General features: G+C 48.9%; 11 protein-coding genes across 11 annotated transcripts; 3 read left to right on the top strand and 8 right to left on the bottom strand.

The window, feature by feature from the left end:
* Window positions 1-1,014: 1,014 nt before the first annotated feature.
* Window positions 1,015-1,455, bottom strand: IAQ61_002118 (uncharacterized protein; the record flags this gene model as incomplete). The annotated part of the gene is made up of 1 exon (XM_003833942.1): window positions 1,015-1,455. One exon carries the CDS (start codon window positions 1,453-1,455, stop codon window positions 1,015-1,017), a length of 441 nt encoding a protein of 146 aa, XP_003833990.1.
* A 326-nt stretch (window positions 1,456-1,781) lies between these two features.
* IAQ61_002117 (uncharacterized protein) lies at window positions 1,782-2,639 on the bottom strand (the record flags this gene model as incomplete). Its single annotated transcript, XM_066095409.1, has 3 exons — window positions 1,782-1,966; window positions 2,302-2,483; window positions 2,566-2,639. The coding sequence occupies 3 exons, from the start codon at window positions 2,637-2,639 to the stop codon at window positions 1,782-1,784; spliced, it is 441 nt and encodes a 146-aa protein (XP_065954245.1).
* A 147-nt stretch (window positions 2,640-2,786) lies between these two features.
* IAQ61_002116 (uncharacterized protein) lies at window positions 2,787-3,020 on the top strand (the record flags this gene model as incomplete). Its single annotated transcript, XM_066095408.1, has 1 exon — window positions 2,787-3,020. One exon carries the CDS (start codon window positions 2,787-2,789, stop codon window positions 3,018-3,020), a length of 234 nt encoding a protein of 77 aa, XP_065954244.1.
* Window positions 3,021-5,126: 2,106 nt separating this feature from the next.
* On the bottom strand, window positions 5,127-7,353 carry IAQ61_002115 (uncharacterized protein; the record flags this gene model as incomplete). The annotated part of the gene is made up of 4 exons (XM_066095407.1): window positions 5,127-5,531; window positions 6,299-6,592; window positions 6,688-7,149; window positions 7,222-7,353. Coding segments are annotated over 4 exons (1,293 nt in total), but the record flags the coding sequence as incomplete, so codon positions are not given.
* Window positions 7,354-7,998: 645 nt separating this feature from the next.
* IAQ61_002114 (uncharacterized protein) lies at window positions 7,999-8,668 on the bottom strand (the record flags this gene model as incomplete). The annotated part of the gene is made up of 2 exons (XM_003833939.2): window positions 7,999-8,242; window positions 8,451-8,668. Coding segments are annotated over 2 exons (462 nt in total), but the record flags the coding sequence as incomplete, so codon positions are not given.
* A 1,706-nt stretch (window positions 8,669-10,374) lies between these two features.
* On the bottom strand, window positions 10,375-12,212 carry IAQ61_002113 (uncharacterized protein; the record flags this gene model as incomplete). The annotated part of the gene is made up of 3 exons (XM_003833938.2): window positions 10,375-11,023; window positions 11,318-11,421; window positions 12,048-12,212. Coding segments are annotated over 3 exons (918 nt in total), but the record flags the coding sequence as incomplete, so codon positions are not given.
* Window positions 12,213-12,940: 728 nt separating this feature from the next.
* Window positions 12,941-14,140, top strand: IAQ61_002112 (uncharacterized protein; the record flags this gene model as incomplete). Its single annotated transcript, XM_003833937.2, has 3 exons — window positions 12,941-13,294; window positions 13,356-13,789; window positions 14,039-14,140. The coding sequence occupies exons 1-3, from the start codon at window positions 12,964-12,966 to the stop codon at window positions 14,138-14,140; spliced, it is 867 nt and encodes a 288-aa protein (XP_003833985.1). The 5' UTR covers window positions 12,941-12,963.
* A 2,536-nt stretch (window positions 14,141-16,676) lies between these two features.
* On the top strand, window positions 16,677-17,541 carry IAQ61_002111 (uncharacterized protein; the record flags this gene model as incomplete). The annotated part of the gene is made up of 3 exons (XM_003833936.2): window positions 16,677-16,909; window positions 17,012-17,210; window positions 17,315-17,541. Exons 1-3 carry the CDS (start codon window positions 16,679-16,681, stop codon window positions 17,539-17,541), a joined length of 657 nt encoding a protein of 218 aa, XP_003833984.1. The 5' UTR covers window positions 16,677-16,678.
* Window positions 17,542-18,383: 842 nt separating this feature from the next.
* On the bottom strand, window positions 18,384-18,791 carry IAQ61_002110 (uncharacterized protein; the record flags this gene model as incomplete). Its single annotated transcript, XM_003833933.2, has 1 exon — window positions 18,384-18,791. One exon carries the CDS (start codon window positions 18,789-18,791, stop codon window positions 18,384-18,386), a length of 408 nt encoding a protein of 135 aa, XP_003833981.2.
* A 219-nt stretch (window positions 18,792-19,010) lies between these two features.
* On the bottom strand, window positions 19,011-19,286 carry IAQ61_002109 (uncharacterized protein; the record flags this gene model as incomplete). Its single annotated transcript, XM_066095406.1, has 1 exon — window positions 19,011-19,286. One exon carries the CDS (start codon window positions 19,284-19,286, stop codon window positions 19,011-19,013), a length of 276 nt encoding a protein of 91 aa, XP_065954242.1.
* Window positions 19,287-20,590: 1,304 nt separating this feature from the next.
* IAQ61_002108 (uncharacterized protein) lies at window positions 20,591-21,559 on the bottom strand (the record flags this gene model as incomplete). The annotated part of the gene is made up of 1 exon (XM_003833932.2): window positions 20,591-21,559. One exon carries the CDS (start codon window positions 21,557-21,559, stop codon window positions 20,591-20,593), a length of 969 nt encoding a protein of 322 aa, XP_003833980.2.
* Window positions 21,560-21,656: the final 97 nt, after the last annotated feature.

The following is a 21,656-nucleotide window of genomic DNA, read 5'->3' as shown; positions in this document are numbered from 1 at the left end:
CCGCCTCGATAGATATCCTGACGGCAATATAGAAGTCGCAGATGATACGGCCGATGCATATTAGTATTTCAGCCTCAGACTCAAACCAAGATCAAAACGTTCAGCTGCAAGCTCACCAAGCCGTATGTGCGGGAAGATGTACGTAGCATTTTAGACACCGGGAACTTACATCAGCTAGCCTTGCACACGGCTGACAATAACAGAGGCTGACAGGATATGGAGATTGCACATCTATTCTGAGGAATGCCATGCTGTCGTAGCCGGTAAGCTGCATGTGGGGGCGATGAAGTAGAATCGCACTGTGTCTATTTAGCCGGATAACGTACAGCATTCACGAGGCGCCCCTGAGATTCCTCGTATCTGATGTGTACTGCTCATGTCCAAGATTTAACCACTTCTTCGCCTGGGTAATCATGGTGCAGACATTCTGTGAGTCAAAGTGAACCCAGGCTGACTGGAGTTCTATCGTTTGAGCACTAATACTAGGGTATTCCCTAGAAATGTAACCCCGTTAAGCGACCTGGGGACCCTCTCTTTTTGGGAAGGTGATGATTTAGTGGCAGAAGGGCTTTCTAGATTAATCATGTCGCCCAGTGGGAAAGAGAGGGCTGCGGTACTCGCTGTCGAAGACTTGAACGCTCATTACCAGCTGTCCGGTGTGGCCCTGAAGTGTTAATCGAAACTGCTCAAACACCGGGCTATGGTTATGAAGGATACTAAAGCCTTTCCAAAATAAACAGGTGCTCAATGACAGAAATTTGAACACTGATCTAGTATCTGCAAGATCTTTTTTGCATCAGCCAGGAGGCGGCACTGTGAACTATGGGAGAACTCCTTTCTCGCACTCACTCGGACAAGCAGAAGACGAAATGTTGTTGTGTCAGCTTTCCCACACTGTTCCCATAAGAGTAACACATTTGATAGTATGACGTAATGTTCACAGACGAAGGGCGCAGTCACGTGTTTTCGTGTTCAGCAGTCGCGACTGCCCCGTGTCGGCTGACCAATTCTCTTTCATGTCACCTTGTCGCCATCAATAAATGCTTCGTCAATTGTTGTCAGTGACATGAACTGTGAGAATACATCCTCGTCCAATTCTTGTATATCCGAACCTTCAACTTTCAGCAGAACATCTCGAGTCTTGGCGGATCGTCGACATGAGCGACCAAACCAGATCGACCTACGTTTGTTGACATAGCGATTGGTGCTTTGGAAGCGTCTGATGGAGCTCGGGCTGAAGGTATGCTGTCCTGGCGTTATGGTGGACCGATAACCTTCCGGGAGGATGGCGAAGGTGGGTGGAGGGAGGGCCTCTTTGAAGGAGTGGAGCGGGACGGAGAGCAGTATCGGATCGAAAGGAACTATCCGAAGATCTGGACGCGGCTTTCCAAAGGGGAGACGATGCGGACTGGTTGAAATTGAACTGATATTACCGCACGTGTAGCAGAAGAGCATGCCTAGTTTGTCGATTTGATCTATCTTTCAGTGTGTGCTGGTCACAAAAATAGAGTTCAGAGGTTTAGTAATACCTTTCGGACCACTCCTAATGTTGATGTCCCCATAGGGGAAGTTATGCCTGCCTTGCTGCTAGACCGTAGCCTTGATGTCGCGAGTGTATGCACAACGTGTTACTATCCCGCCTTCTCTAATATGCAGTCATCCTATATTTGTGACGCCCAATTATCTTGTCTTTTCGATGTTTTATTCGCCTATGTTGACTGCCAACTTAGCGAGAATGGTGCAAGGAGAAGGTGACTCTTCCTGTTCCTTCTCGTGCAGTCTCAACTCTCTGAGTGTGGACCTTCAACGCGGCGCTTTGGCATCGTCTTATAGCAATCTGGTGTCTGTAAGGTCTGGCATGGCTCCTTGAAATATTCGACCGCCTGGTGACTCGGTGGAACAAAGGCCTTGCTACTCGACAATGGACCAGGCGTCCTTGATGCTGCCGTTCTGCCTACCCCTGCCTCTATTGCAGCTCAACATTGTGATCGAGGCGACGCGCGCGCTCTACCGGTACACATGCTGGCCTTGTGGTTGATGTGCGAGCGACGGGTGAATTGCGCTCCTCTCTGCCGCCTCGAGGTCCCGGTCACATTGGTCTTGCTGCGTATGTTCTGGGAGTGGGAGATCTAAGGCGCTGTCCAGTGATTCTTCTCCGCAGGGTCTCTATGGCCCGCGGATTGTCCATTCAGCTGTGAATGGCTCTCACCGTCGCAAACTTCCCCCACTCTCCGATCCCGACCCCCCCCGCTCGGACGCGCTGTTGTTGAAGGACCTGTGCTGCCGTCGGAAAATCATTACCCCGCAATTGTGCCCTCCCCCCTTTTGAGGCCATGCCACAACCTCCGCCCGCTTGGGAATCCAGCTGTAAACTGGGGAGGTGCATGCTCTGCATCTGCTCATGCCCATCCGAAAGTCTGAATACAGTCAGCAGACCTGGTGAGGTTGTGGTATGCATCAAGCATACCACGGTTGTGGCGGACCTTAGCGCATACCGGTACCGGTAACGTTAGTTAGCCACCCGGTGCCGCCCTTGAGCTCCCTCATAATCGCCCCTTCTCTTACCCCACCCCAGCCTCAGCTCGGTCTCCACCAACACCAATAGACAATCCCTTTCGCCTTCTCGATCTCGCTCTCATCAAGCAGAGCTTCTCGAGTATGTCTTACTGACGGGAAGAGAGACTCTCTGACCCTCGTGGGCGGAACCGCCTGGTTTCTCGCGTGGCCTTTGGCACCAAACTCACCGCAGGCACCTGGCAGCAGCTCTGGCGCTGTAGATCACACTCATGACCTTCCAGAAGCTCATACCGACGCTCATCTTCGCACGTTCGAAGAGCCTCAATCGCCACGGCAAGTATATCGGCCTCCCTACTCCGCTGCGGCTCGCCGCCGACCCCGAAGCGACCCCTCGACAATCGTCGGTCGTAAGCCTACACCACCTACGCCGGCAGACTGCATCGCAGTCCTATGCATGTCGCCGAGCTTTCATGCTGCTACAAGGCGCTCAGCCGCAGATGTAGCGAGCGTCGTGATGTGATGCGCAAGCAGCTTCTCCGCTTCCGGTGGGTGACATGGCGGGGAAGCACCCTTACGGCCGGGAGACGGAATGGGGAGCTGCATACATGAACGCGCACAAAGGCGGTGTACAACCTCCAGCTACACCTCGAATACAAGAACATACAAGTTCGTTGGACTCGGAAGGGGATGCTCGAGTGTCTTACTGCCTCGGTAGCAGTGCACGTGGTTGACGGGCCTTGCGCACCTCGACGCTCGAGGAAGGCAAGTCGTCGTAAACACCACAAGCTCAAATCGACGACTCTGAATCCCACGGCGTTCCAGTTGGTCCTATGACCATCTTGTTCAATGGCCATAGTCGCTCTGCTTGGAGTGTCCTGGATGCAACAGCTAGACTCCCGTCGGCCAGTCTTGCTGAGGCAGCCCACCAACCCCACATCAGGGTAAGGGACAAGGTTGCACTTTCCATCTCTTTCTTTTCTCAAAGCATCTGTCTCTTCCATCACTGCGCGTAGTCGTCCCAGACTGCATCCTTACTTCATCCTTTCTTCTTCTCCGCCATCCCATACCCATAAGTCAAGTCGCACCACCCTCTCCATCTCTTATCCTTCAATATGTTCTTTCCAAACATCGCAACCCCCCAACCCCCACCGTCTTCTTTCATTCTTCAAGACCCCCTTCCTACACACGCCTTTCTATCTCAATCCCTACACTCTTATATCTAGACATCGCACCCCTTCATCATCCTCATTTCCTCCTTCAAGATTTCAGACCCAGGCATACACATTTCTATTCTTCATTCCCTCCATATTCTTCGACCCCAACCCCCTCAATGCACCGTACTTTCTTTCTTCGCCAAACCCTTTCTTTCAAACTTCTCAAGTCGAGTCCTTGCGAATTCCCAATTCAAATATCCACGTCAACACCTCGTCTCTTTCCAAGCCACTTTTCCGTCTCTTTCCCAAGTTACCACTCTGTTTCTTTTCCATGTCAGCACTCCCTTCTCTTTTCCATGCCACTTGTCCGTTTCTTTTCCAGGCCACTTCCCCATCCTCTTTCCACGTCAAGACTCCGTCTCTTTTCCACTCGTCTCTTCTCCATTTCTTCTTCAGGCCACTTCTCCGTCTCTTTCACAGCATTTCAACTCCTCTCTTACCCCAGAACTCAGTCTATACACCCCTTCTCCAGCATCATTTCCACTTCAGAGTCTTCCTCCATTACCTGGTCGCATAATTTAGTCGCGGACTCATCTCCAAGCTTGATCTCTCACATCGTCTGCGACAGCCCCCTCCTGATCTCAACAATAGTAAAGCCGCTTCATTCCTTAGTAGAGATAGACTGCTCAAGTCGTCTACATCTGCTTAAATCTCGGAAGCGCTGAGCCTTCCAAAGTCAAATCTCCAAATAAGTTGCCTCAGGCCCAAGCGCCTGAATAGTTCTTCTACAGCATCGACTTAAATTCGCATATAAAGACGGTGTGTCCTGCCCGCAATTGAATGCAACATGACGACAAATTCCGGACCAGCTCCCATCACTCTAGAGAGTGAAGCGGTACTTCCCAGGGCTGTTAGACGTCTTATTCGAATTCATTTCACCCGGTCGATGGGATGTTGTCGATCAAGCATTCGTTGACTCGGCAGTGTTTGTTGAAGGCCCTATCTCCATTGACATCTTTGATCAAAAACTGAGCTGTGCAGAAGCTCATCATGAACTCTCGTTTTGCATGTTGAAGTCTCGGATCTCAGTGCCTCTTCAATATCCTTTGCTTGCAAGGTGAATTGAATGCGGAAGAGAAGAGATGGATGCTTGTGCTTCGAGCTTTTCCTGAAACCTCTCACTGGCATGATCCACACCTGCTCAATGACTAAACAGCATTTGGCAGCACCTCTGTCCTCATTGGGGCGACCCTTAGCCATGCTAAGCGAAAGGTACCGCACCAGCTGATGCAGTTGCTGGGTATCTTGACAAAAGATGAAAAAGTACTAAACAGCTGGTGTGGCCTCCGTCTTAGAAGATCTGGGCCGATGCATCTCTTTGTGCGACATGTGTGGTGTGTGGTCATGTTTTGTGGGTTGCGAGGGAGAAGGTTCGGTTGGTGGTGGGTGTTTTGCTTAGTTTGGTATTGGTTGAGGTGATTGATGCTGGTGGTGTCCTCTCGATGGACGACTAGCTGGGAGTCCTGGCATTATGCGAACTTGTCTTCGTGTAATTCTCTTCCTGCATATTCCATTGGAAGCGTGTCTCGTCGCGCAAAATGCGGCTTCGATCTCGAGAACAATCGCAATCGTGGCGCTATGTTCATTCTGGCCTTTCGACCTGGGCCTGATGTCTTCGGCCTCCTGCTCTTTCTGACCATGGCAACAAGTTTTCGGAAAGTTGCTGGGCGACAGGATGGCAAGTATGTCGTACAGAGTTCCGAGACGTCCATTCTTAGCTTCCAAGATACTCATCCTCTCACGCTGCAGACCTGATAGGCGGCAACGCCATCGACATGGGCGTGGATCGACAAAGCAGCACTGAATTGAATGTTACTGCTCTTATGATGTGGGCTGTCACTTTGTACCTCTCGATGTGATACCCACTGCCTGACAGTCTGAGGGCACCTCCTGGCATATTTATGCAGGCTCATACAATCCCGAAGACCTCTGTCGAAAGCAGTTCAGGCAATCGTCTTATACATGCCCCTTGACGGTACGGCCCTACGTTGATTTCCCTACGTCGGAAACCCGATCTCGAAATGATCGCAAAGCTTGGCCAGTCGACTCATCTAATAGTATCACCACTGCTCGCTCGAGACACCCTTGAAGACGACTGAGGAGATCTGCTACGAGGGCGTCTGTCTGCAGATGCAACTGTCTAGATTATTTGATCGTTGTCCTGATGATGATTCAGAGTCCGGCTTAAGATTCATAGGCGATCTTTCTAGAATCCTTGTTGAAATGACAGTGCAGTGTCTGTCGAACCGTCCGGGTCCTAATGATCCAAGCACATCGGCAGAGTTTGCTCGACAGCGATCGAAGAGGAAGTGGCATACCCAGGCGAATGCTGTGTCTGGAATTCGCCATTCTCACAACGATGGAATGTTACAAGTGGGGATACAGTGTGTATACGGCACGACCTCCTGATAGTCCTGAATGCTGCCTCATGACCTAATGTCCAAGTTCGGCTCGGGAGCAACGACCATCGTCCCCATGGGCAAAGTAAATCCACCGCTCTGGACCTTGCACCTGATGCCGATGAGATCCGGGGTTCAACAGTTATGAATATATCCGCTGGAACAGACGCTCTCCTTCAGGAACGATGTCGCGACCTCATATATCCAATATTGCCTGCGAAACCACTCAGGGCCATAATTCCCAGACAATTGCTTATGCCTTCCCACACTGCACGCCTTATATGCCTCGTTGGCCGCATCATGTTGCGATATGCTTGCTTGTCTTCGGTGATCCGAGCCGATATCGTCTCTGTTTTCCTGCAAGCTCCAGAATCTCGGGAGTCTCGATAGACCTTGCGCTTGGTGTGGCGCCCGTGGGATGCCCGAAAATGGCTTGTATGGTTCGCTCGTACCGGCTGATCGCTGGAGTAATTGGTCACATAAAGGCATGGCTTCGTCGAAAACCAGTGGATGTCTGTCTTCTTGTTAGCTAGGCCTGCCATCTTTCAACATCCTACCATTGCTGTCGATCTGCCTGGGATGAGCCGCTGTCGTTTCATTATGATCCTGTCGCATTTTTGTGACTGGGGAAAATCCATCGATACCGTCTGGAGCTGGCCCAGTTCTCTTTCGCAGCTTGATAGGGCATGGCGGTACTTGACTCGTTGATTGCCTTGTCTATTGAAGAGGTACTCCTTGACTGAAGCTGCTGTCCGAAGTGTTCCATGCCATGTATCGTTGTCAGGTGATCCCAAGGATGTTCGATGGATGCCTAAGGGATGAATAGTCTTTGTCAGCAGCATGCACGTCTGTGTGTCTATATGGGCGTTGGACCTACTATTGCCTCGCAGTCTAACTGAGAGTGTGGCCGTTGGCCTGTGAGCCCGCAGTTTACTGCGCTGGATGGACAACTCCGAAGAGTGACATAAACCTGTCAATTGCTGCAGCCCGCTGCATTCTGTCATGCCATGGTCACGGACCTATCTTTCCAACAACCAATCTTCGTCTGGAGGCAAAGAATGAAAGAAGCCTGATATGAAGACAACTGTTACCAAATGCCCTGCGCCTTGTACCAGTGTTGCTCCATGGATTCTTCTTCCGGACTCCGCGCCAGACTTGTCAAGTCCCGGATCACCAGGGGCAGGCACATGGTAGTAAAGTGCTTCAAGAGAGGCGCACCGCTCCTAGATTCCAGAAAACTGCTCGTGTGAACTCCGCATAAAGTGTACTAGGAGAACAGCTTCGCACAAGCAGCCCGCACGCTGCACCACAAGTCCCTCAAGAGTGGGCCCACGGACTGATATCTTTCTTTTGGGCTTGAACATTGGGGAAGGCTTGTCGTCGATGCCACTGGCTGCTCATGCTGTCCTGGAAGCTCGCTCACGATGTTAGCCTTCGCAACTGAGGGGCATGCGCCAATTTCTTCGCAAAGACGAGATTCCCTCTTTTTGCGGCAACATGCAGCGAAGCTGTTGTAAGTGCTGCAAGATCGTCTGAAACAGCCGGTGCTATCAAGGAAGCCACGCAGAGAAACCTATTGTTGAGCGCCTTATCTTCTTGCAGCCTTTCTCGCAGGTGCTGCCATCTTCGGGTATGTCTTTCATGCTCAGCGATGACGTGCAATGCCTTTCAATCAGGTTGCCAGGTGTTGTTGGTCTGTATTTTGTTGGGTTGCCATTCCATTGTACAAGCTCTCGCTGTTGTCGCACGTCTGCGCTGTCAAAGGCCCTGGATGGTCTCTCGCCTTGAACGTCGTTGGCGGTCGGAATGCAGCCGATTAAGGCATGCAAGTCCTCTAAAGTGCTGTAGATGAATTTCGAAAGCTGCCTTCAAAAGCTCTGAATGCTGCCGCTGGCCTGGCCTGGCCGCCTGACTGGCCGCCCTCTCCCGGGTGCCAGTTGTGCGCCGTCGATTGCGGAGTAGCTCAGCAAGATCACCATGTATCGCAAGTACGACGAATGGCTGTGCATGGCCAGAATTGAGTCTTTGAAAATCTCAAAATCGCCTGAGATACCATCTTCAGCTTCAACGAGGTCGGCATGAGCACTCTGCTGCTGTGGCTCCCACCAGCCCCTAGAGCTGCATCAGGCGTATTGTGTACTTCAAAGAGCCAGTCCTGAGTAGCTTTCAGATTTCCATGTATCTCCTTGATCACTTCCCAGGTCTGATGTTGTTACAAAAGCTATGGCCGGTTGTGCGGGGGCTGCTGGTGTCGGTGTTGTGGGGAGCTTTGCAAAGGCGGGCGACTCCGCAAATGGACCCTCAACACCATCATCTGAACCCTTCTTTCGAGTGAGCGTGTAGTCTGACTTTCGCTTCTCTGAGACCTGCAGTATCCCAAGACTCAGTCAGTGGGGATGTGCCCAACCGCATCTTGGTGCGCTCGTCATGTTTGACGAGCTTTCGCCGCAAATTTTGAAACTGAGATCTGCACTGCGTTGATGGGAATCGCTGCTGATACAATAGAACGCGTGCCATGTGAAATCTAACTGCCGCGATCTACAAGTAATGACTCCATCAAATGTTGGTAAGCATTATGAGATGAGCAGAGCAGAAGGCCAGCTCGCTAGAGAGTCCCCTCAATTCTGCACACTACAGGTTTTACATACCGGGATTAACCCCTGTATACAGTGTTGCGGGCATGCAAATGCACTACACCAAATGATTCCTACCTCTTTGGTGAGCATTTAGTGTAAACGGATCTGGGGAACCCATTCGCAACTCACCCTGCCGCAAGCCAGCAACTGAACACGCTGCCAACCTGCATCCCTGCCAAGCTTTTCGAATATCTGGTGATTGTGGATGCCTCAGTGAAGGCCACTCCCACCCAGCATCATCCCACAAACTCCTTCGTCCTTGCAGTATATAAAGCGTAAATTACCCAATCCTTCTATACTAACTTCATCGTAGAGCGGCCGGCGGCAAAAAGGCGAGATTGTCCCTTTTTTTGCGGCTTTGGGTTGCTGTTTAGGTTTTTGTTTGGATGTCTGGTTCACTGTTAATCGCAAGTTCGAATCTGCAGTGTAGCTATTGGTTCTTGGGATGTCTTTTTGGCACCGTGTTACAGCACTTGAGGTTACGGTTTGTATAGCTTGGTGCCATTTCGGCCACTGTGCTCGCAACTGAAGACAGTCTCACCCGAGATACTGTATGGCTGCCATGAATTTCACGTCACTGTGAGGCTTTCTAATGGCCCTCGTTGTTGATTGGAATACGCTGAGAATGCTCTGGGAGTTGTATTCACCGTTGCAATGCCCATCACCTCGCTATACCAACCCATGTATCATGGTTGCATTCAGAGTTTTGACGGATTTCTCATTTTCTATGAAAATGGTAAAAGGACAAGGTTCTATTTCTGGAAAAGCTACATGATAGCCAATCTGGCCATCTTTCTTTCACTGTTTGGGCTCTCAAGGTGGAGGATCATGTAATATGTTAGCTACGAGCTATACTCCCTCAGCCTATCCGCTTTCTGCGTCTGGAAAGCCTCTATCATCGCCGCATGACCCGGCTCCTCTTCAGCCTCTACGACATCCTCAAGTAGACTGGAATATTCCTACTGCCTGCGCATTCCACCACCTCGTCAATATCAGCGCTAATTCGGCACAAAGCACTTTGAAGAGCACCTTTGATGCGTATCAACGCCTCACTGCATTGGAAATCGGGAGTTGGAAAAGTGCCGGCCTTGCCCTTCTTCTTTTTCTCTCCGTATGTACAACATTACAGTGTTGATTGCACGCCAGACCGCTTCGTAAGAGAGCAGCAGCTGAGGTTTTCCATGGTGTGAAGACCTTGTTATGATCAATCGTATTTGCCGTTGGTCGTATTAGTTCTCGAACTCGCGCGCGGCCCATTGTGGGGTTCGTGGTGCGATTTTGCTGGTCGGCGGTCTTTGGAATTGTGTGTTTCCTCGTGGAAGTGTTCTCTAGAGCTCAAGTTAGGGATTGTTGGGTCTTGTAGATCCCTGGGTGGCAACTAGATGATGGCGTGATCTGCAGCCGGGCCCCAAATCTCAAACCTCTTTGTCAGAGCCCCGATAATAGGACATTGAGGTAGACTGTGTTGTTGGGGTGGACGGTCACGTCTTCGAGTTGAATATGTCGGTCTAGAGTATGGTTAATCATGTGCTAGTATTTGAAGGCGCTGTACCTTCTAACAGCCATACGCGTGGTGTTGTCATCAGCACAATGGCCATCCGGCACATCTCATAGCTTGTAGCAGCGTTCCGCGCGATGTTGTCCCACACGGCTCCATCTGCGGTCGGAGACGACTGTAAGATTATCATAGCCCAGCCAGAGGTAGAGATCCGCGTCAGCCGTCTCGGCCATAAACCTCGATTTCCAAATCTTGTACAGGAACACTGCCTCGCCCCATGGCTCGAAGATCGCCCTGCCAACGGCTCCTGCACGAAATGCATATGACCCGGGCACGACCTTTACCACAGACACTCTGATGGTTCTCCGTATATTGAAAGATGTGCTCGTTGCAGCAGTAGACGATGTGATTGCTGTCGATGGAGTAAAGAGCCTTTCGGGCACTTTAACGCAATGTGGACAAGCTATCGGCCCTCGTTCCTCGAAACCGCGCGTGCAACTTGGGAAACTGCTGATGTGCTGCATTCTAAATAGCTGTGGGTGCTGAGAGATACGAGAGTAGCTGATGAGCATATGGTTGTTGATGGCAGGAATGATTTGCCGCCTGCCGCCTGCCGCCAAGTTTTCGGGTGTTGGAGTTGCTGAGCTTCGAGGAGAAGTGTTGCTGAGCTTCGCCTTCACCACCACAGTAACCACCGGGCATAGCCATTGAACATTATGCGAGTAACGGCGCTCAGAAATACCGAAGAAGTCATGAAAGCTGGAATATACAGCTCATCAGACAACGTGGCTTTACAAATATCGCTGTCAAGCGAGTTTAAATTATCCTACAAGGCGGAAACCTTATGAAGAGTCGACTTATTCATTTACTCTAATACGGTAATTTGCTGATTGCTACCGTCTTGCCGCATCTATGGCATCTGAACTTTGGATCTAAGTTGACCATGGCACGATATCACGTGGACACGCACATTTCACCACCCTGAGATGTGCTTTAGGGATGAATATCAATTGAAGAGAACATATGAACAGTCCAGGAGGTGCAGGGCATTACTTGTCTGCTGTTGCAACGATCGACCTGGCATTCCTGCTCTTTGAGGTCGTGGAGCGCCGGAGCTGTTGTTGAAACGCTAGTCCAAAAGTGGAATGGCGTCCAGACTAGAGTGCACTTCATCCTGCCTATCAGCCCTCTTTCATTATCTGAAAGCACTTCCGATGAAGAGCAGTTTCGGATACTTCTACCCTTGCCATTATACGGGATTTAATTATTCAAGTTAGACGCGTCTTCAGGAATTTCCGGATCGCCGAATTTTGGGTGGCTGTGCAAGACCGTGGACTGATCTCCGTGAAATGAGAGCGAAGCTCTGCCAGCGCGGAGAGCCCCATGACTTATAGGATCGAAGCGAATTTGAGATAGCTATCTCGCTATGTGATACGAGGATATGGATACTTGCAAGTTACGCAGGTTCTGACAGTCATGATAGTCTCCCGAGACTGTGCCCTGACAGGACGTTAATCTGCAGGTGTACAGAATTCAGTGAACCCACAAATCACTGCATCTCTAGGAAGATTATGAAGGGATTTGAATTTCCAACGCTCATTCTGTCGCTCACATAGCCTTTGGATGCCTCATGCTACTCAATGGCCCTCAAATTCCCCGTCGTATCCTATGTGTCCTGTCTAGTTTGTGTGTACCTTCCGCCGCCAAACCCTGGCTAACGCGTCCGATGCGCCTGTTATGATATCATCTCTATATATCGTCGCAAGCGGGTCGAGGTGCTCACAGCAGCAAGCTGGATGTGAAAATCGTAGGTGACCGTGTTGACATCATGTGCGAAGGCTTCGTGTCCCAGCATGCGAAACTCTGCTCGGTGAGTGTTTTCGAACGTCTCGCGTGATGTGCGTATAGTGGTCAAGGGCGCATCTTCCGGACACATAGCTGAAGTAAACTGAAGTGTCAAGGCTTGTGATTGATCGCATATGTCAACTCACAGCGAAGTCCTGTTTACGTTTCATGTTGATGGCTCATGTTATCCTTGAACTGAGCTTTGAAATCGGGTCGTAATGCAGACAATTCTTGGGCCATCTCGCATTGTCCCAGAAAATGTCGTTCGAATCGCCACCTCGCCTGATATTCCCAGTAAGAACTACTATCTCGAGAGTCGATATAAACGTGTATGATGCTCGAGGTAGGTTATGATCTGCCATGGTTAACTTAAAGTAGCTCCAAGAAAAGGCTGTGCAACAGTGTAGCTGGTGAAGATCGCGCGCGGAGCGATCCGAAGGCTCGCAAATTATTGCACAGCCGCTCAATGGAGTCAGTTGCGGTGGTCTCCAAATCGGTTTTGCTTTGTTCGAACTGTAAGATGATTCTGTCGCCGACTTGCTGTGCACTCATTGAGCCGTTATCGAGGCAGTGTTGCGAATATAGCCATACTAGTTGTCCGAGCAGCAGGCCGATACGCTCGAGAGGTTTTTCCGAGGAAGAAATTGATGTAGCTGTCTCTATTTTCAAGGACGCGGCCAACCAGGGAAGCTTGGTGCTGTAGCGGCAAATTGCCTTCTTGCAAATCGTGAGCTCAAGGCGGTAGCTGCAAACACAGCGACTGTCGCACAGACCGTCGTGTAGAGTAGTCTCTGGCTGCTCTCTCAGTTGTCCCCACTTCCAAATACCCAGTCAAGCCAGCAATACGATACATAATGTCGTTCCAGAATGTCGCTACCTCTTCAACCTCTCACGTATTCGATATCTTTGAAGTTCTCCACTTCATCCATATCCTCTTCAAAGCCGCCGTCAAATTCGTGCCCAGATTGGCCATCACCTTGCTCGAGCGAAGGCACATTGACGGGGACAAGAATCCGAGTTTGCGTGACATACGCATCTACGAGTTCGAACTGGGCGAAAAAACCGCCCCATATGGCACAATGCCTGCTTCTACGACACCGGAATTGAGACAAGCAATGGCGAATACATCCATGTGCGACCACTTCTGTACCTTTGCTCACAAAGGATTGAAGAAACACATTCATTGTTAGCCACACCACGCAAACGCGATAAGAAAAATAGTTAGTACTGACAAATACTGCAAAAGCTTTCGGCGTCACAGTCCATTGGGTCCTGGTGGAACCTCGACCACATCTGTGGCTCATACCCACGGCGTGCATAAAAGAATCAGGGATTGTCTCCGACAAACTACCTTACCACTCCGTCCTAGAGGTACGACTCCAGGAAGGTTTGGTGGTTTTATTTGATGGCACAGGAAGACAGTTCGGCTGGAACTCGAATGACTGGATCATGGAGGGCTACAAGTTCTCTGAAAAATATGGGAACTACTACATAGAGCTGGATGATACTGTGGCCGAGGAGGAGGATCTTCTCAACCACGCATCCCCATATTGGAATACGGTTATGGTGTCCCTGTGGGATTTGCTCGACACCTGCTTGTGTAGTAGCGAGTTGGAAGCTTTGTCTCCAGTCGCCCGCGTTCATCAAGTCCGCAAATGGGCCGAGAGGAGGGCTAGGGAAGTACGTGACGGACATATTTGAATTTCTAGTAATGTCATATTGTGGCGCAGTATCCAGCACTATTGAATGATACAGCGTGCGCTTATCTCCAAGTAATCTGCGCCAGGTCTCCCCTTAACTCGAGGTATTGCAAGCCATTCCAAAAGGCATCAGTTAATGGCACGGTAATTACTCTCTCTATATTAGCTATATGAGAGTACTTGAATATTGCTTCTATCTATATCAGAGTACTCAAAATCACATCTGTAGCAGATTGCCAAAAGATGCCTCGTTGTATGGCCTTCAGAGTTATTGCGACAACTCTGCATGCTTCGAGCTGGACGGGCATTCAAGAGCGTTCACGAAAGCTAGGTGTCCTGACTTTTTTTATCGTCTTTGCACTATTATGTGTCCTCTATGATGCCCCAATCCCCATCCAGACTCATGTCACGAGCCGCATTCACAGCGGCGATGATCAACCGCTCCTCCACCTTCCCTCATGTTGTGTCTTTACCTTTGGAATGCATTGCTCCCGCTCAAGTCATCATGTATTGTGAACTTGGACATGTTGTCTATGTTGGCGATGTATTCAGTCTTTTATTTTGCGCGATGAGTACCGACGGCCGTCTCGCGCACTAAGCCACGGATGTGCGGCTGTGAGGAAGCGATGGGGTGTTTGTTTTTCAGATATGCGTGAGGATTAACCTGCTTTTCTCGTGGCACGAATGAAGCTCATCTTATGAGGGATGCGACAAGCCCGCTGAAAAAGCGAGCAGCTATAATCTGATTGCTGCATGACAGCGCCGCTTTCCCCCTTTCCGATGTCGTTGCGTCCTGGCCCGTTGAAGACGGCCGATGACATGCTCTTTGCAAGCAAATGTCGCGATGCATGCTTTTGATCGTGGGTTTGCTGAACAAGCCGTGTATAGAATTGACGCCGTATACGCTGAGTGCCAGCTTTTTGACCACCTCGTGGATTCGTCGTATTGTCTACTCGTAATCGAATCGGACACTGATGGGCTGCGCGTGAGCCATTGCGATTCGCTATATACCGTCTATTGAGAAGAAATCAAATTGCGTTATACTTGATGTCTTGGTGGTAGTGTCGTTTCGTTGGAGATTTTGGTGGGGCAGAATTGTTGTTGCCTGTCCTGTTGACGATACCAGTGAGCTTGGAAATTTGCAAGCGTACATAAAGTCCACCATTACTACCAACAATGCTCACATTATCCCATCATTGCAAATCTATCATACTGCGCATGCACAATTCCGATTGATAATCAAGCACTGCAATGGTTGATAAGCATTGTTCACATATTGAGACGCAGCTAAGGGGGATAAATCAAAGATAGGAGGGAAATATATCTGTTATTTCTCAATTGAGCTTTAATTACTGGTATATTATTGAAACTATTATCACGTCTAGGTTTATATAGGTGATGTCGTCGCGATGTGCGGGAGAGGCGTTGCACAAGGCCGCCTACGTGGTCATAATATCAACTCAGACTGTGAGAATGACGACGAAGGGTATATCTATATATCTTCGCACCAAGCATCTTATTAAGATAAAGTTATGAGCGGGGTAAGTATGCGGATGTCTCACCTCGAGCCACTGTTGCCCGGCCACGCCTGTGCTTCACTCTTGGCAATACAGCCATACCTGTTCCAGTGAATACTGGTATGACGTACATGTTCTTCGTAAAATGTCCCAAAAAAATGCAAAAAGATATCCGTAGACCCATCGGACTTACGCTTTGCAGCGGCCGGAATCGAACCTGGGGGTTGTGTAGTTAGCAAACATCCCCACCCCGATCAACTATCTACCACTAAACTACATAACCAGAACAAAGGAAAATACAAAGTGTACAAGGCAGCTGGTACTGCCGAGACAAAGGATTTACTAATACTTCATTATATATAGGCCATGAAGTAAGATTGGGGTGGTTTCCATCTCAGCACAAGAGCGTTTGTCGCAATGACAGTCACCAGCTGAATCTCGCGTTCGCGTCACATGCAATGAGCAGGTTCAACTACTGTCAAGATCTGTGCAGTTTTGAACGCTCTCTGTACTCTTTGAAACCCCTCATCAGGCATATGTTGATGATGCCTCCAGGTCCGACGAAACCACAGTTTGAGTTGCGGCTCTGCGCCCAACGGCACAAGGCGCGAGTGCGAGCGCCTACAATTCATCGTACACAAGGATAGAAAACCATAAAAGCAACTATCTGATGATTGAAACATGGATCTTTTTTCTATCATACTCTACTAACAATCGATTTCAGCATTTATGCTGTTACATTCGGCCACGACCACCATCGCTCAGATTGTAGCCACCACTGCATGTATCTGGAACTACACCACTACCACAACAAGATAGTTATTCTAGCACACATATGCTCTGCCAAGCTCTTAGGTTTTCATGATTGCCTGCGAGTCATCCTGAGCATGCCTTGAGTTTGCGATGTCCTTCCAAGAGCGTAGTGACACAAAGCTAATTCACGTGCGCACTTGCCAAAAACGTGACCAGGAGCTAAGTTCGAAGTGTTTTGTTGACTTCCCGGCAAATAAGGAAAGGTTTTCGAAGTATTATGTGCGCAGGCAATGTCGTGCTCCTAGGTTAACTGAGCCATCAGTCAGTCCAAAGGCAACGTATTTTGAACAGGCATGGACAATTTTGTATAGACACTGGTTGAGCAGATATTGTTGTTATTCATCTTATAGTAATACAGATACAGCATTCTGCTAGCGCGACTCCGCTGCGCCTTTGAGCAGTGCCCAAGTCCCTTATGCGGCACTGAGCAAACAACAATCACGCACAGGCAAGAACACAGCATGTCCTCCACTTCGCCAGCCCCCACAATCACAATACTGAATGTGCTCGAGATTCAACTGATTTGATTCAATGTAGCCATGGATCCGCACCGCCAACTCGTGTTGCTTATGTGCAATAATTGCGTTACTGTACCCAGCGTCGATCTTCCTGTTTGGCACATCTGGCCCATCTACCACCTTGACAACGCGCCCCATCGTCTCCAAAGCATTCCGCTCCTCAGGGTGGCCTTCTTCCGGCTCCATATAAGGAAGATCTGGGCGAGCATTTCACACTCTTGTTTGAGGCTGAGGTGGATCATAAGTTGCAAGGTAAGTACTTTCCCCCGAAAAGACGAGCCGCAGCTTCCCCATTGTTGCACAAACTCTCGAAATGTCAATATCAGAAGGAGAGTTGACTCTATTTATTAGCAGAATTCCGAGCCCGGGCAAGTGCGAGCTCGTCGCAAATCCTGGCCTAACCAAGCTGCGGACGCCTCTGCACTCGGAATCCCTCATAGATATACGAAAATAAGATGGAATGAGCAATTTGGCTGGCCTAAAGAGACCTGGCTTCAATCTGAGCCGGATCTGCTCCTGGCTAGGGTTGGAGGGAGCCATGAGTTCGCTTGTAGTATGCTACGCACCACGATCGGTCAGAAACAAGGATCGCGATACGGGATGATAACAGGGGTCTATGGGAGCATATGGGGATACAAGTAGTCGAGTTGGTCTGAGAGCGAGACTGGGAGGAATTGCAGAAGACTGATGATGAGAGACGGAAGGACGCCGTGAAGAGTCAGGGCAAGGCGAAATTTGCGAGCGTCAAAGAAGGTTCCAAAGACTATATATTCGAGGGATCTAGACATCTAGACTCAGCCCGATTCGAGAAAATGAAGAAGGAAAAGACATTATGTAACCATACTATTCCGAAGACCAATGCTGCAACATCTATCCATGCTTAAGTTTTCCATTGCCAATGAAGGTACACAATACTACTTACTTAAGTCTTTCAGGCCGCAGTCGGTGCCCACTTACTCTTCTCCCTATTATTTGCTCCATAAATTTAAAGTATCACTGGTACTGGCAAAACCCAACGCATAAGAATCCCAGCAGACTTGTCGCCCACGCTACTCCCAGATTATCGTACATTGTACGTGTGAAGAGCGGGAAGAGCGCCTCCACAAGTGATCGAATAAAGGTGTTCACTGAAATTGCACTATTTGGATAAAAACCGTAGCAGTCGACCAAGTAGCTCATGCCTTGCCAAAATGGTACCATTGTTCCAAATCCAATGAGAGCTGTTGACAAGACTGAGGTACCCAGACCATGTCGGCATTACTAATCCATGCAAACCAGAAAAGGCCAACAGGAAGTGCAATAGCTCCAGCAATCATGGGTGGAAGGCGCTCTTCTGGAATCGATTTGCCGTATGTATTATGCGCGGGTGAAGTGTGTAGCGGTACTCCAAGCTATGAGTCCGGCACTTATCAACTGACCTACGGAGAAGGAAACAAATGGGGGCTGGGAAAGTCCGAGGGACCAACAGCGTTGTTCCTAAGATGACACAGTAAACTATGTGTGTCAGAGATGTATTCATAGGGACCTTTTCGAACTAGAACATACGGCTTCGAACAGCAGGTAGACAATGCCATACAAGCAGCTCATATATGCACTGATTAGAACGAGAAATAGGCTCCTGTACCAACATGACAAATGGTCATAAGAGGTAAGTATTGACTAAAACATCCAGCTTCAACTTCTTCGTACCAGTCGTGGGATGACACATTGTGTTTTACAACTCGTTTCATCGTCTGGCCGCTCGTAATTGGAGGATTCTGACTGTAGATGTTTCAGGGATAACGAAGAAACCAACCGTTCCAACAAGACTAGCCATGATTAAAGTTATCCACAAGGTCCATTGAAATCCTAAACTTGACTGGGTAATGAAGCCACCCGCTATCGGCCCAGCTACTGGTCCAGAAAAGGCTCCGACGGTGAAGACACAGAGGGCGTACGATCGAGGGATAGGATCCCATAAGTCGGAAAGTGCGCCACTCGTGACAGCGAGAGGCGCCGGTGCAAAGAAGCTGTCCATAAGCCTACCCACACATATAGTCGCGATATTCTGAGCGAGTGCGACGAGCACTTGGAAGAGAGCGAACATGGCGTGTCCGGCGAGCAGTGGTGTCCGGCGACCGAGTGCTTCAGACATGGGGGCCGAAGACGATGGGATCAAAGCAAAACCCTTTAATGTATTGTGTCAGCCATCTAGAGCTCAGATTGCAGCTAAGATCAACATACGAGTACGAAGAGTGCGACGCCCAAGGCAGCTACCGTTCGATCAACATCGAACTTCTTCTGCAGATAATGTTGACATTGAATATTGTGCTTGCAAATGTAACGGCAAAAAGCATCAATCCCATTGGCACAGTTATCGCCCATACCGTATGGTTTCATTGGTCCAGTTCTTGGAGCAATCAGGATCATTCGAGTCTTCGAACTCCGCCCGTGATAGATCAGCCTGCGCGACTGCATTTTGTTCACTGCCTTCTGCTGCCTTCTCAATATCTAGTAGTTTATTATTCAAGCTGCCAGGATAATTGGTCGTTCTCCTCGATTCGGCACCTGCTGTAGGGTCGACAGTAGAAGCTATGTAGAACGATGTTGCTGCGACTGCCGGTGCTGGTACCGCCGGTACTGCAGACATTGTCAGCGTAGAGAATCTTCTATTCTTACAGGCTGCATCGTCTTTAAGATAATTGGAGAGTATTTATAGTTTTATGCAATTAATAAGATGCCATTGAAATAGAGCTCCGCGCGGTGTTAATGATAGGGCGAGTGAGTCTAGTGTGCCGACAAACACTGGCTAGCACGGCACCAAGAACTTCTCCTAATGTATCACATTCGCAATATGTCGGTCCAGGTATGAGTTCTAGCCGGTGGCTTGGAGGTTACAAGATACCAATCATCGGGACTGAGAGACTTGTTCCAGGATGCACGACTTCCCGTGGTGTTGAGACGACGTTGTACAAATGGCGCAGAGGTACAGGTATACAGATAAGATCGATACGCGTATATATTTATTTATATATTATAATCAAACTCTATCTAATGTTCCATCTTTCTTTTAAAAATCATATGCACGAAGCTCACTCTTACGTACGCGTTTTGATGCGTGGGTGGTAAATGTAAGCAGATTACAATTACTTGGAGTCCGCGCTTTCGATTCTACATTAACAACACAATCCAAAGGGAAACGCCTTAATAGCATAAGATACGCATTCACCCCGGAAGGTAGCGAAGCTTCAAGACTAATGCAGCCACGCTGGTTGCACAGATATTCAGTATGGTAATGTAGTGCTCCCGCAAGATTTATGTGAACCATCAAAGTTCGCCCGTCCTGTGCTACCACACCCGTACCACATCAATTCCGAGATTTCCTTTAACATACTAATGTATACTCATGTATCACAACAAACCTTCCAGATTGCCCGGGACGGAAGCTAAAGATGGGCAATCTGATCATCATTCAATGGTCGAATGTGATCCCTGGCTTCGACGCCCCGTGCATTACTTGCAATTCTTGCGTACGGCGGACCATAGATCTCAATTCGAATTCCAAGGGCCAAATCAATGTATTTTTGATAAATTTTAGTTCTCTACTATCAGAACTGTTGGAATTTTCTGTGGTCGAAGTCTCTGATAGCCACTAAGTATGACGCAAGACGAAGATAGCGTGCGTCTTGTGGTCCTTTGCACCAGGTTTGTCAAAGATATCTGCCGTTAAGAAGGCTTTATTGGGAAAAGCTATCTGTAAAATAGGTTAACACATAAATAGCTCACTAGAACATCACCAAAGTATCATAACTACGATGATGATATTTTGTTATTCTGGAGATCCATCTAGGAACCAAGATGATCCGCCTTAGCTTCGCCGCGCCGTATGTCTAATATATCAGGTAGCAGCTTCCAATCTAATATATCTTACTTCAAATCAAGAAAAGCAGAATCTTAACCTTCTATCTCTTCTTTTCTTTCTTCATCACCCTCATTAGCCTCATTATCATCTTCCTCCAATTCGGCATCAATTGGCCCTACTTCCTGTCCGTTTTCATGAATATCGCCCACTTCTTTCATTCGTTCTCGATGCATTCTAATTGCATGTTCCCCAATCGGCCTATTATAGCTGCTGAGATAGATCGAATTCTTCCAAGCCTCTTCATCATGGTGAAGAGGGTCTACATTCGGATGGCCAGCCATAACGGCAAAACGAGTCCACCCCTTGTAAAGAGCGGCAGTATTCCTTGAATCCTCGTCATTTTCAGAATCCGTGACTTTGAAATTGACGGGTTCACATGTCATGGCGACTTTCAAAGTATCTTTTCTCCATGCGTCCTTGCGGTGCTGGGGAACGCGATGAAGAGTGTACCATTTGAGATCCTCGAGAAGATAAAAGCGCTCTTCGTTGGCAGCGGCGTGGCGGATGGCTATGACCCTTTCGTCGATCTGATTACCCTTCTTCGGTTCCAGCGACTTTACCCAGAGCCTTGCCATCACTTCTGGGACATAGATTGGTGTTATTGTGGTAGCAGGTTCGGAGCGTGAAATAGCTTGGTTGGCCTCGGGATCTGTCGCAGGCTCGTCTTGGCCGCCCACAATGATCAAGGTTTGTGAGGCCTCTGTCTCCATGGCTGTTGCTTTGGAATTCTTGATAGAGATTGCTGTTTGAGGCATTGCTCTTGGCTTACTTTCAAGGGCTTCTGCGACCCTGTAATCTTTATTGCTTCGATGTGAACAGTCCGTTTTCTCCGTCTCTTGCTGACTATGTAGTCTCCCAGTTCGTTCAGGTTCCGGTCCGTTAGCATTTTCATGAGGATCAACGACTTCGCTCAGGGTAACATAGTCTGGGTAGCCTTGTATTTTAGTTGGGGGGTTCTTTTTCTGGCTAATCTCTTGTGAATCATGTTCAGGGGTAGACATGATAGGACAACACCACAACCACAGATAGTCTTGTCTGTCTGGACAAGGTAACAATGACGGTTGAAGATTAAGCGGCCTTCTACTTAAGAAAGTCTAA

This window comes from Plenodomus lingam (assembly GCF_022343315.1).
Source record: "Plenodomus lingam strain CAN1 chromosome Unknown contig_14, whole genome shotgun sequence".
In the NCBI taxonomy this organism is placed as follows: Eukaryota; Fungi; Ascomycota; class Dothideomycetes; order Pleosporales; family Leptosphaeriaceae; genus Plenodomus; species Plenodomus lingam.
The sequence above is the reverse complement of the archived record's forward strand: the minus strand, read 5'-3'. Positions and strand labels throughout refer to the sequence as shown.